At 40.9% G+C, this 14485-nt stretch overlaps 1 protein-coding gene across 4 annotated transcripts in view; it reads left to right on the top strand.

The window, feature by feature from the left end:
- Window positions 1-14485, top strand: part of GOLIM4 (golgi integral membrane protein 4) — a 118678-nt gene that overhangs the window by 68418 nt on the left and 35775 nt on the right. For all 4 annotated transcript variants that reach the window (XM_070753605.1, XM_070753603.1, XM_070753601.1 and 1 more), the window contains 3 exons: window positions 6901-7248; window positions 11844-12082; window positions 14001-14077. In XM_070753605.1, coding sequence (XP_070609706.1) covers window positions 6901-7248; window positions 11844-12082; window positions 14001-14077 — 664 coding nt within the window. The remainder of the gene's footprint in view (window positions 1-6900; window positions 7249-11843; window positions 12083-14000; window positions 14078-14485) is intronic.

The raw sequence follows: 14485 nt of genomic DNA, 5'->3' as shown, positions 1-14485 counted from the left end.
GGTGTAAATCTTTCACAGGGTACTTCAGGTTAGCACTGCTTCAAAGTTATCCCTTGAAGGTTTTTTTTCCCCCTTGGGCTTGCAGATACAGTATCTAGAATCAATTTCTATGCATTCTGATGCTCTTCTAGTCAGTACAAGTTTTGTACAAGTTGCAGCTGAACAAGTCACTTCTGGATATTAGCCTGAACCCATTTGAGGCTTCAGAGAAATACAGAGCACCATGTTGAGGAGAGCCACTTAATTTCTTTGTCCTGATAAGGAAAACTGCATCATTTCTCCAATGTAAAGCGAATTAATGAGAAACTTGAAACCGCTTGGTTTGCTTTATTCTCTGGTATCTTTTTGGGACCTTTGTGGAGCTCAGAATTATTCTATAAATAAATATAACGTCATATTTTGTTCCTTTGTTTTTATTTTTGTGTAATTTTACTGCTATTTTACTTAGTGAACCTCGCAGAGTTGTTGCGAGTTCGGCTATGCACATTTAATCAATATGTGCATAAATAAATGGCTGGTGGTTTACTTTGCCTGCCTACTTTCCATCCATCCATCCATCCATCCATCCATCCATCCATCCATCCATCCATCCATCCAAAAGGCAACTAGAAAGGGATGTGTCCAGGGATACCTTATCAGTAGTAGGCACCTTACTTCCTAACTACCCACTAGAGCAGTATTATTATTATTATTATTTATTAGATTTGTATGCCGCCCCTCTCCGTAGACTCGGGGCGGCTCACAGCAATGATAAAAACAATACATAATGACAAATCTAATAATTAGAATCTAAAATAACAATAGTACATTTAAAAAGTCTAAAAAGCAAGGAGCCCCAATATAAAAAACATACATACAGTCATATCATGCACTAAAACTACATAGGCAGGGGGAGATGTCTCAGTTCCCCCACGCTTGACAACAGAGGTGGGTTTTAAGAAGTTTACGAAAGGCAAGGAGGGTCAAGGCAGTTCTAATCTCTGGAAGGAGCTGATTCCAGAAGGTCGGAGCCACCACAGAGAAGGCTCTTCCCCTGGGTCCCGCCAGACGATATTGTTTAGTCGACAGGACCCAGAGAAGACCAACTCTGGGGGACCTAACTGGCCGCTGGGATTCGTGCGGCAGAAGGCGGTCTCGCAGATAATGTCAAACTCACGTGGTCACAACATTGTCATGTGACGTATCACAACTTTTTCCTCTTCGCTAAACTGGGTGTGGCCAGCATGTGACACAACCGGCTCACGGGCTGCAAGTTTGACATATTTGTTATCTGTTTCAAAGAATTACTAATTTTGAATTCCAAAAAATAACTTGTCTTTCAGCCCCAGCAATGGTGGAAGTTATAGGTAAGAAAGTGAGGAGAAATAAAGGGAAATATTTCTTCACCCGGAGAGTCATTGGTTTATAGAATTCACTTCCAGAAGAGGTCGTGACAGCTGTCAGCCTGGATAGCTGCAAGGCAGGATTAGACAGATTCATGGATGCCAAGTGTATCGGTGATTATTGAAATGGATGTCCAAATGCCACCTCTATGTTGGTTGAGGCAGGCAGGAATCGCTTGGGTACAACTTGTTGGGGGTCAAGGGAAAGGGAGGTTTTTGCCTCCTCTTTCGGCTCAAGATCCCCATGTACAATTGGTGGGCCACTATGTGACACAGAATGCTGGACTTGATGGGCTTTGGCCTGATTCAGCATGGCTCTTCTTATGTTCTTATGTTCTAAGTTCCATCGGCCACCTTTCCCTTGGTATCTGTGCTTTCTTCTGCTCTTGAGACATGAGTTTCTTCAGGTACAGAGAATTTTTTTCCAACCTTTTTTTAGTTTATTTTTTGTTCAGCAGGGGAGGGGAGATTTCCCCACCCAGCTTTTACTTCTTAATTTTCTTTTGCCACTGAGAAAGAGGATGATGTTCGCTAAGAACAGCTAAGGCTCAGAAGCATTATAAGACTCAGAGTATTGTAAAACTTGGAATACATTTTATGAATGGTTAGAAACAAGAAAAGATGGGCTTTGGCCTGATTCAGCATGGCTCTTCTTATGTTCTTATGAACAAAATTAATATATAGTTAGGAATTAAATATAAAATAAAAAGGATAAAGTTACTTAACTAATAACATTTTAAAGATAAATTATGAACCATTTGATTTGTACTAATTGAGATATTGTAATATTGATTGATTTAAGGTGGTTGAAAGCAAAACAAACACGTGTATAAATCAAATAATCGGAATTAATTTTTCCCCCAATATCATCATCTGTAATAGCCGTAAAAATGACGAAGAAGATGTTGCATTTAATGGATGTGAATAATTTAATTGAATATTCTTTTTTTCCCTTTGTGTGTGTATCTATAATTGTTTGTCTTAAGTGTTTGTGTGTTCTATTTTTAAAGTATATATTTCAATAATACTTTAAAAAAAAGAACAGCTAAGGTGATCAAAAAGAGCCGGTCTCTCCCACTTTCAAGGTCACCCTTATGCCATGATTTATTTATTTATTTATTGGATTTGTATGACGCCCCTCTCTGTGGACTCGGGGCGGCTAACAACAGTGATAAAAACAGCATGTAACAATCCAATACTAAAACAACTAAAAAACCCTTATTTATAAAACCAAACATACATACAAACATACCATGCATAAATTGTAGAGGCCTAGGGGAAAGAATATCTCAATTCCCCCATGCCTGATGGCAGAGGTGGGTATTAAGGAGCTTACAAAAGGCGAGGAGGGTGGGGGCAATTCTAATCTCTGGGGGGAGTTGGTTCCAGAGGGCCGGGGCCGCCACAGAGAAGGCTCTTCTCCTGGGTCCTGCCAACCAACATTGTTTAGTCGATGGGACCTGGAGAAGGCCAACTCTGTGGGACCTAACCGGTTGCTGGGATTCGTGCAGCAGAAGGTGGTCCTGGAGATATTCTGGTCCGATGCCATGAAGGGCTTTATAGGTCATAACCAGCACTTTGAATTGTGACCGGACACTGATCGGCAACCAATGCAGACTGCAAAGCATCTGGCACATGGATGAAGCTGGGATTTCCTAGTTGGGCTATTTTATTTATTTATTTGTTTGTTTGTTTGTTTGTTTGTTTGTTTGTTTATTTATTTATTATTTGGATTTGTATGCCGCCCCTCTCCGAAGACTCGGGGCGGCTCACAACAAGTGAAACAAATCATAAATAATCCAATTAATTAAAATATTTAAAGATTTAAAAAAACCCCATATACTAGCAGACACACACACAAGCATACCATGTATAAATTAAACGTGCCCAGGGGGAGATGTTTCAATTCCCCCATGCCTGACTGCAAAGGTGGGTTTTAAGGAGTTTACGGAAGGCAGGAAGAGTAGGGGCAGTTCTAATCTCCGGGGGGAGTTGGTTCCAGAGAGCCGGTGCCGCCACAGAGAAGGCTCTTCCCCTGGGGCCCGCCAACCGACATTGTTTAGTTGACGGGACCCGGAGAAGGCCCACTCTGTGGGACCTAATCGGTCACTGGGATTCGTGCGGCAGGAGGCGGTCTCGGAGATATTCTGGTCCGATGCCATGAAGGGCTTTAAAGGTCATAACCAACACTTTGAATTGTGACCGGAAATTGATCGGCAGCCAATGCAGACTGCGGAGTGATGGTGAAACATGGGCATAGCTAGGTAAGCCCATGACCGCTCTCGCAGCTGTATTCTGCACGATCTGAAGTTTCCGAACACTTTTCAAAGGTAGCCCCATGTAGAGAGCATTACAGTAGTCGAACCTGTATTGCTGGTTTAAGACAGGTTTTCAGTGTTTTCTACCATACACGTTAAAAAAGTGCCATTGATTTTCAGCAACTAACAACCTCTTGTCCTATTTAACTAATGAGGGAACAGGTTGTTACCTAGCATTTGCTCTCCTACCTCTCTCCCCCCCCCCCATTTCCATTTGTATCTGTTCTGGTAGAGATGTTTTAATTGGGAGATTGGTTGCTTGCATCAACAAAATGCAACCCTTGGCACAAGAACAAGCAAGCTAGTGGTCTATAATATAAAAGTATGAATCATAGCATTGATTTAGCTTAGGCTGCGCAGGCTGGAAGTAATCCGAAAAGAGACCTTTGTGTCCTTTTTTACTCCCACAGCATATGGACAACCATGCATAATCAGATATGGTCCCTTTGTGAATGCTTGTGTTTAATAAAACATTGATAGAGATCTTTGCTCTTTCCAAATGCCACATTATTATAGCCTAAGCAAGGTAAAACAGTCTAAATTCCAGATATCGTCCTGTTTGGGCATAAAAAAGCTTCAGTTTTATTTCCTAATAAATGTCTGCCCCCCCCCCCAAAAAAAAATTAGGATGAAAAAATAATAATAAAATCAAGAAAGAATAAGCGGCAGGAATGGGTGTTTCAAACAGGGAAAGTACAGCTCTCAGAAGTAATTGTGGATTGTGGCATTGAGAAAAACAGGTTCCAAGAATATTACTGAGGTGGGACATTAGCTGTGAAGCTAAAATACAAATTTACATAGGCAAATTGAAGGGGTTTTTAAGGGTTAATTCCACACATGATGCCCCAGGTCTTAATGTATTTTATTTATTATTATTTATTAATTAGATTTGTATGCCGCCCCTCTCCGAAGACTCGGGGCGGCTCACAACAATAAAAACAGTACAAATCCAATAATTAAAACAGTTTAAAACCCCTTAATGTAAGAACAATCATATGTCTCATACAAACCATACATAAAAAGGAAACGGCCCAGGGGAATCAATTTCCCCATGCCTGATGACAGAGGTGGGTTTTAAGGAGGGTGGGGGCAATCCTAATCACCATAGGGAGTTGATTCCAGAGGGTTGGGGCCACCACAGAGAAGGCTCTTCCCCTGGGTGCCACCAGATGACATTGTTTCATTGATGGGACACGGAGAAGGCCAACTCTGTGGGACCTAACCAGTCGCTGGGATTTTAGCGGCAGAAGGCGGTCCCGGAGATATTCTGATCCGATGCCATCTTAGCAGTCTGATACCCAACTATGGAAAGGAATCCAGTGTTGAAATTGCCAACAGATCATGCATAATATGGCCTTAATTCTTGAGTCATAATAAGTGATGAGAAACATCTGTTTCTATCTCTGACAAATACACTGCTCAAAAAAACAAAAAATCAAGGGAGCATTTAAGCAACATAATATAACTCCAAGTAAATCAAACTTCTGTGAAATCAAACTGCCCACTTAGGAAGCAACACTGATTGCCAATCAATTTCACATGCTGTTGTGCACATTCAACTCTGTACAGAACAAAGTATTCAATGAGAATATTTCATTCATTCAGATCTAGGAGGTGTTATTTGAGTGTTCCCTTTATTTGTTTGAGCAGTATACATGTGAATTTATTCTTAATTGTGATGGATTACAATTAAAGTCTAGCTTTATGATACCGCAATTTCTGCCCAGATAGTTTTAGAGAGTAATACAGGTTAAAACTAAAATTGGGTTCAGTGAAGATTCCACTTAATTTGTATGTAATCAGTCCAATAATTATTTCAGTGCTCACTTTGTCTGGGAATAAAGCTATTTCCATTAATAAAACATGGCAACATAATTCCCTGGACTTTACAAGTTGTCCCCTGTATGTTGTATTTACCTTCCTTTTTCTATTCTTGATCCTTAGGCTATTCATCTTGAGAATGCGAGTTGACTGAGGGGATAGCTTTTGAATTATGTAAGATGTATACCGAGGCACACAAGTGCTATCTTTAAAAATGCCTAAATTCCTTACAGCAAGACTATATAGACAAAAATTGCAGTAATTTTTTTTAAAAAAATGTTCCTTCACCCCAGTTACATTTTAAAAAAAGTAAAAATAGTATAAAATACACCATCAGTTTAGCCAACAACCTGGATTTCTTCTAAACAAGTTTTTTGCTTTTTTTAGGACAGCAATTATCTCAGCATTTTGTGGAGAAAGAGCCACAAAAGGATAGAATAGAAATGTGGGTAGGCTTAAGACAAATAAAAGTGGAATAAAATTGAAATAATTCAAATGCAGTTCTTATAATTAATTCCCATATGGTTATTATAAATATTAATTATAACTAATGTGTTTTTTATTCATTTCTTTCATATTCAACATAATTCAGTAGCAACTGTTTGGAGGATCTCTGGAGCCATGTTCAAAGATTTCTAGGCCCCAGGCTGTGGGTTTCTAAGTTTAGCAAAACTCACAACAAAAATAAACGTTTTCATGGGCTTTGTAAACAAAATTTAAAAATATACATTTGTTTCAGGGAGACTGAGCAACAACCAGCAGAAAAGCTCTGTCCCTTCACCATTCTCACCTTGAATGGACCTATTATCAGTGAACTGTTACAAAACTTATGCAGTCTCGTAAGCAGTTCATAGATGACCTAATTCTAAGCTGTCCTAGCACTTTAGCAGTAAAAGAGTAACAGTTTGAATTTTGTATTTTTCACCAGGCAAAACTTCCAAAACTACTTTCAAAAGCTGTTCTATTTTCCCCCTCTCTGCATCACTGTAGAATTTTTTTTAATGATGTATTTTCTAACATTTCCAGTGTATCTACTGTGATTTATGTGCTGATTAGATTAACATTCCTCCAGGAAATCTAGGTACCATACAAAAACTTCTTCCTCCATTTTTTCCTCCTATAATAACAAACCACGAAAAGAAAGAACAGCAATCTTGCAAAATAGATTGGACAGAATGATCATATTTGACCTGAAGTCATCTAAGGGAGCTTCCATGGTTGAGCGATCTCCCAATCCTAGCCCAATTTTATATATTTTAACTGCCACATCAGACTACTGAAAGCTTGACAGAAAGTAAATCTCTTCAAATTCAGTGTATGGTCCAGAAGCATATTACTTGAAACTAACCTCTCAGGTTTAATGATTTATATTATTGTAGATTATGCAAAACGGTGAGCAGTCACAAGATGGAGAAGAAATAAACCATAGGGAAGGAAGAGAACATACAGCAGAACTTTTTCATCCTGACAGAAAAGTGATGGAAGGTCATGGGCCACGGGAATTAAATATTCAGGAAAAGCAAGAAGCAGGTGAAGATGAGGAACAACATGCAGAGCAAGATGAAGAAGAGCAGAAAAAAGAATTAGAAGAAGAAGAAATGGAGCAAGCTGGGCAACCAGAACACTTAACAGATGATCTCGACCAAGTCCCAGAAGAACATGAGTGGAAGGACAAAGAACAGACTGATGAGGAAACCAACATGGATGGAGAACACAACCATTCACAGGTAGGCTCCCTTTTAGATTTATATACCGCTTCCCGGAGGGAGTCGGACCAGAATACCTTCGGGACCGTCTTCTGCCACACGAATCCCAGCGGCTGATAAGATCCCACAGAGTTGGTCTTCTCCAGGTCCCGTCGACTAAACAATGTTGTCTGGCGGGCCCCAGGGGAAGAGCTTTCTCTGTGGCGGCCCCAGCCCTCTGGAATCAACTCCCCCCCAGAGATCAGAACTGCCCCCACCTTCCTTGTCTTTTGTAAATTGCTTAAGACCCACCTATATTGCCAGGCATGGGGGAATTGAGACATCTCCCCCAGGTTTATATAGTTTTATGTATGGTATGCTTCTGTATGGTTTTTAAATGTCGGGTTTTTAGATACTTTCTTTTATATATTAGATTTGTTACATTGCCCATTGTTATTATTGTTGTGAGCCGCCCCGAGTCTGCGGAGAAGGGCAGCATACAAATCTATTTTAAAAAATTATTATTATTATTATTATTATTATTATTATTATTATTATTATTATTATTATTAGAAACATAGAACTCTGACGGCAGAAAAAGACCTCATGGTCCATCTAGTCTGCCCTTATACTATTTTCTGTATTTTATCTTAGGATGGATATATGTTTATCCCGGGCATGTTTAAATTCAGTTACTGTGGATTTATCTACCATGTCTGCTGGAAGTTTGTTCCAAGGATCTACTACTCTTTCAGTAAAATAATATTTTCTCATGTTTCTTTTGATCTTTCTCCCAACTAACTTCAGATTGTGTCCCCTTGTTCTTCTGTTCACTCTCCTATTAAAAACACTTCCCTCCTGGACCTTATTTAACCCTTTAACATATTTAAATGTTTCGATCATGTCCCTTTTCCTTCTGTCCTCCAGACTATACAGATTGAGTTCGTTAAGTCTTTCCTGATACGTTTTATGCTTAAGACCTTCCACCATTCTTGTAGCCCGTCTTTGGACCCGTTCAATTTTGTCAATATCTTTTTGTAGGTGAGGTCTCCTAATAATAATAATTATTATTATTTTACCCCTTGAGAATACTTGCATTTCTTCCTCAAGTCAAGTTGGTCTTTTGGTGGACAACTTCATCAGTGATGGGCCCCACCCAGTACGAATGGGATCGGCGCTCCATTAGGACTTTTTAGAGTTTTTAGAGTTTTAGAGACTTCTCCAGCATTCAACGCAGGTGTGCACATGCCCAACATGTGAGCACTTGCCCACACTTCTGTGCATGCACCCAAAGCTAAATCTCATGCGAGGATGCTCACATGGATGAGATTTTGGCAATTTTCACATTTTTTGGCTTATGCGCATGTGCAGAAGCAAAAAAAAGGCGAACATTTCCAGAATTTCATCTGTGTGGGCAACCTTGTGCGAGATTTCACTTTAAGCACATGTGCAGAAGATAAATCTCGCACGAGGGCACGTGCACATGTGTCGGGCGCCTATCCGCCCGCCCACACCAGCCTTGGGAACCCGGTACCGGTAGGAAAAGTTAAGTGGAGCCCTTCACTGAACTTCATCTCGTTCTTAGAGATCTTCATTATTTCTGTGGCCATAATGGAAAATGGTTTGCCGTCTTATTTTAACTTTCCAGTCTAGATCACATTTAGCACATTCTTGTTCTTTCCCATATGAGTACTAACCAGGTCTGATTAGTAATTTTGAGATTGGCCAAGGCTCTGAATCACGTTAGGTCTTCCTGAGAACCGTTCACAGGTTTATTTGGATATCAATCTCACTCTATTTCATTAGAATAGATTGGCTACTTTTAAGACACGCTTGTTGAGAATTTTAGGTTATCATTGCTCGGTAGCAACATCTGGGTGCCTCCTGCCATTGGCAACAATTGATTTAATTTGTAATTAGTGGGGGGAGAAAAGGCTGTGGGATTGTAGACGAACTTGGGCTTCATTGCATTTCTATAATGTACAGTGGTACCTCTACTTACGAACTTAATTCGTTCCATGACCAGGTTCTTAAGTAGAAAAGTTTGTAAGAAGAAGCAATTTTTCCCATAAGAATCAATGTAAAAGCAAATAATGTGTGCGATTAGGGAAACCACAGGGAGGGTGGAGGCCCTATTTCCTCCCAGGAGATTCCTACAGAGGCCCCATGGAGGCTTCTCCCCACCTTTTCTGGCCCTGTTTCCTCCTGGGAGATTCCTACACAGGCCCCATGGAGGCTTCTCCTTGCCTTTTCCGGGCCTGTTTCCTCCCAGGAGATTCCTACAGAGGCCCCATGGAGGCTTCTCCCCACCTTTTCTGGCCCTGTTTCCTCCTGGGAGATTCCTACAGAGGCCCCATGGAGGCTTCTCCTTGCCTTTTCCGGCCCTGTTTCCTCCCAGGAGATTCCTACAGAGGCCCCATGGAGGCTTCTCCCTACCTTTTCCGGCTCTGTTTCCTCCCAGGAGATTCCTACAGAGGCCCCATGGAGGCTTCTCCTTGCCTTTTCCGGGCCTGTTTCCTCCCAGGAGATTCCTACAGAGGCCCCATGGAGGCTTCTCCCCACCTTTTCTGGCCCTGTTTCCTCCTGGGAGATTCCTACAGAGGCCCCATGGAGGCTTCTCCCTACCTTTTCCGGCCCTGTTTCCTCCCAGGAGATTCCTACGGAGGCCCCATGGAGGCTTCTCCCCACCTTTTCCGGCCCTGTTTCCTCCCAGGAGATTCCTACAGAGGCCCCCTGGAGGCTTCTCCCTGCCTTTTCCGGTTACAGTTTCAGAGGCTCGGGTTTGTAAGTGGAAAATGGTTCTTGAGAAAAGGCAAAAAATCTTGAACACCTGGTTCTTATCTAGAAAAGTTTGTAAGTAGAGGCGTTCTTAGGTAGAGGTACCACTGTAATAATATGAGGGAATGACCTTGGGAGGCGGGAGAAGAACTGCAGCCAGGGAACATTCAGATAAGAGGCAGCTTAGCCTGCAGCAGGAATGTCAGTATGGCAAATATCTCAAAAAGGAATCTTCCATGTTTCTTGGATTGAAAAGGCAATGTGGAAGAAATGTCTTTTCAGCCTGGCAAGATTAATGCTTGCCCTAATCCAGAACAAAAGCACGTCCAGTTCAATTAATTCTATAATATTCTACAAGGCTATATTAACATAATCTTGTTAGTCTGAAAGGCAGATTTTTGCGCTTCCATATTAATCTTTATGAATCCAGAATGCTCTTTCCTCCACCTTGGTGTATAACTTAATATTTTGGCAAATCCTTTTGCTTTAAATATGATATGCATATTTATTCCAGCAGCCAGAATTCCAGAGGTACAGTTTATGCAGGTCACATTTTGTGCAGAACTATAAATAGAAGTGTCAAGAAAAGCGTTTGCTTTCTAGGTCATATCTTGGGGCACCAAAATATACATTTGTTTCAACTAATTTTCCAATCGAAGCTTATATACAATGTGCCAAGACCTCCTGATGTTTCAGGCTTCTGAAACTATTATCCCAACATTAACATTTGATGTAATTATTTTAAGGAAGAATAAAATTATAGAAACTTAGACATTTAATCTATCTCACAAACATTTAAAATGGTCATCTCTCCCTAGTCATCCTTGACTGCCAAAGGATGTATTCAAACTTTCCATTCAAATTGTGTCCTACACCCAGTGAAGGGCTACCAAATTTTTTACTTCCACACTGTGGGCGTGGCTTATGCAGGACGCCCTGCATCTTCTTTCAACATCTTTCAGTGCAAATTGGGTGCTCTGGGGTGGAGCTCCATTTTCGCTACCCCACTGTGTTTCCTCCCATCCAGGTAGGAGCCCACCCTTGCCTACACTTCAAACTGTTGTCTCATTTAGCTTAATATTGTCTTTTTTGGCTCTCAAGAATGAGAGCTTTTTTAACACCATAAAGTACCTTGTCTTAAGAAAAAATAGTGGTGGGTGGGTTTGATAAATGTAAACCTTGACCTGGGAATGAGGAAGCAGTGAAATTTAAATAATCAGTAGTGGAGCCATCTAAGGAACGTCGTGGCTCAATGGCTAAGATACTGAGTTTGTCGATCAAAAGGTCAGCAGTTCGGCGGTTCGAATCCCTAGTGCCATGTAATTGGGTGAGTCCCCTTTACTTGTCCCAGCTTCTAGCAATTTGAAAGCACATTAAAAATGCAAGTAGAAAAAACAAGGGCTAACTTTGGTGGGAAGGTAACAGTGTTCCATGCGCCTTTGATGTTTAGTCATGCCAACCACATGACCATGGAGATATCTTCAGACAGCGCTGCCTCTTTGGCATTGAAATGATGAGTACCACCCCCTAGAGTTGGGAACAACTAGCACCTTTTAGGGAAGCCATAGCCAAATGTGAGTTAGACAATGTAGATTTTCTGGTATTTAATGTGGCACTAATTAAGTCTCTCCCTCTCTCTTTTTTTGAGCAATGAGGTAGTAATATTTTTTTTCTTACCTGGAAAAGAAGGCTGGAAAAGAGGGCTTTGGAAATTAGTCTATGAATTAGCAACTCTTGTTTAAAGTCTCATGCCTACATTTTTCTATGCCTTCTGGGATGCTAAAGTAGAACTTGGGGTCTTCTGCGCGCAAAACAAAATGTTACTTTACTTGAGCGATCTTGTATGTGTGTTCCGCCAGGAGCCACCCACAGCGAAGACTGTAACCAGGCATAAATCAGCGTATGAGCAGCAGCTGGAGCAACAGAAGCTGGCTGCCCAGAGAGAAGAAGAAGCCAGCCGCCTAAGAGACCATCAGGAGGCTCTGCATCACGAGAGGCTTCAGGAGCAGTTGCACCGGCATCAACAACTTCAAGAGAGAGAGCTGATGCTGCGGAGACAGGCGGAACAGGACGAAGAAAAATTTAAACAACAACTCAGGTTTGTCTTTGCAACAAAGGGCCAGTCCTCTCTGCCCCATCCCTGTCTCTTACTCGAGAAAGAAAACTACAGAAAGGGGCGGCATACAAATCTAATAAATAATAATAATAATAATAATAATAATAATAATAATTTGTCAAAATTGCAAACTCCTTAAAATTCTGCTCCTCTTTTTTTTTTAATACAATGGTCCATTGACTTTCGCGGGGGATACATTCCAAGACGGCCCACGAAAGTCAAATTTCCGCAAAGTAGAGATGCTCCCTTCCTTCCTCCCGCTCTCTCCTCCATTCCTGGTTTTACTTACCCCCAGAACCCACAGGGGCAACGGGGCAGCAAGCTAGGGGCTTTGCTGTGCTCGCTGCCGGCGTCTCCTATGGCGGTGGTGGCAGCACTGCTGTGCAGGGTCAGCGCAGGGGAAGGGGAAGCTCAAGGCAAGAGGGATCCAGGCCATGACTCGAAGCCAGGATTCCAGGCCAGTCAGCTGGGAGGTCGGACGCTACCACTGAGGGAGACATCTTAGGTGGGTGGGGGAAGAAGAGGAGGCAGGCTCGGCTTAAAAGGGAGTGTACCAACGCTCCAAGAATTAAAGGGGAGGGATCAGGAGGCTCGGGCGGAAGCAGAGCTTTTATTTAAAGAAGCAGGACGGCTAGGGTGGGGTGGGAGTTCACTAGAAAACAAAATTTTTAAAAATTGTTTGGCTCTCAATCTGCTCACCACTACTCCCAATACTTTCTTTTGCCCCAACATACCTTTCTATTATTTAAGGCAGTAGTTCTCAACCTTTCTAATGCCGCAACCCCATAATACAGTTCCTTATGTCATGGAGATCCCCAACCATAAGTCTAGCACCAATTCTCCCAACAGAGCTTTAAGCTGATTGGCAGGAAGGTGAGAAGAACATCCCCCCTGTAAATGTCTGATTGGTTGGATTATAAAAATATTAGAGCTGGGATGGTGCAGCAGGTAGAGTGCTGTACTGCAAGCCACTGAAGCTGACTGTAGATCTGTAGGTCAGCGGTTCAAATCTCATCACCGGCTCAAGGTTGACTCAGCCTTCCATCCTTCCCAGGTGGATAAAATGAGGACCTGGATTGTGGGGGCAATATGTTGGCTCTGTTAAAAAAGTGCTATTGCTAACATGTTGTAAGCCACCCTGAGTCTAAGGAGAAGGGCGGCATAAAAAATTATGTATAGAATTTATACATGGTATGCTTGTATGTATGATTGGTTCTTTAAATTGGGTTTTCTTTAGATTATTTTTAATATTAGATTTGTTTACATTGTCTTTTTTATTGTTGTTAGCTGCCCCGAGTCTTCGGAGAGGGGTGGCATACAAATCTAATAAATACAAATATAAATACAAAATAAAATTAAATAATTAAATAAATTAAATTAAATTAAATTAAATAAATTAAATAAATTAAACTAAACTAAACTAAACTAAACTAAACTAAACTAAACTAAACTAAACTAAACTAAACTAAACTAAACTAAACTAAACTAAATTAAAATTTCCTAAGGCGCCGGAATAGAAGCTTTAGTTCCTAACACCATGGGGGATTTGTCTTTTCCCATGGTCTTAGTCGACCCCTGTGAAACAGACATTCGACCCCCAAAGGGGTCCTGACCCCCAGATTGAGAAGCACTGATTTAAGGTAAATGTAGAAAATGCTTCTACGTAAATCACTAGGCTGCAGTCATCCACCATTTGGCATACACGATATTGAAAATAATTATAGCCCTAGAGAATGAAGCTTCCCATCTACTTGCATACATTTGTTTTTTTCTTCCTCTTAAGTTTTAAGGGAGAACGTTATTTACATAAAGCCAAGTGGCATACACCAAGACAACAATGCATATTTTATTATTCTCCTTCCATGTGAATTGGAATTAATAGACCTTCCAATCATTTCAGCCGACAATCCCACTATGACAATGTAGATCAGGATATCGTACAAGGAGGAGAAGGAGGTGCACACGAAGAAGATGAAAGTAAGTAATAATTCTCTTCCCTGTCAGCAGTTTGTCTTATTTCTCTGATATTTTTTCATGACAAGTATATTACACTTAATGTAGTGTACAGTAGAGCTTAACTGTTAAAAAATTAAAACACGTTTTAAACAGATAAAATCACCATTGATCTGAATTCCATCTGAAAAGTCCTTGTTTGGGGGGAAAAAAACCTCCTTGAAACAGCAATTGTGGAATATAATTTTAAATATAAACATTAACAACAACCATTTTTATTTGTTGATCATATCCAAAACGGGCAAAAGACACTTGGCTTATGAATAGAACGTGTCATCGTTTTGTGGTGTTATGATTTTCATGCTGAATCCAGAGCTGAGACGCTGTTTTTATGGTGCTTCCAACTGTGGAATCAAGCTTGTGATGATGCTT

The sequence above is a fragment of the Erythrolamprus reginae genome, chromosome 5 (genome assembly GCF_031021105.1).
Source record: "Erythrolamprus reginae isolate rEryReg1 chromosome 5, rEryReg1.hap1, whole genome shotgun sequence".
NCBI lineage: Eukaryota > Metazoa > Chordata > Lepidosauria > Squamata > Dipsadidae > Erythrolamprus > Erythrolamprus reginae.
The sequence above is the reverse complement of the archived record's forward strand: the minus strand, read 5'-3'. Positions and strand labels throughout refer to the sequence as shown.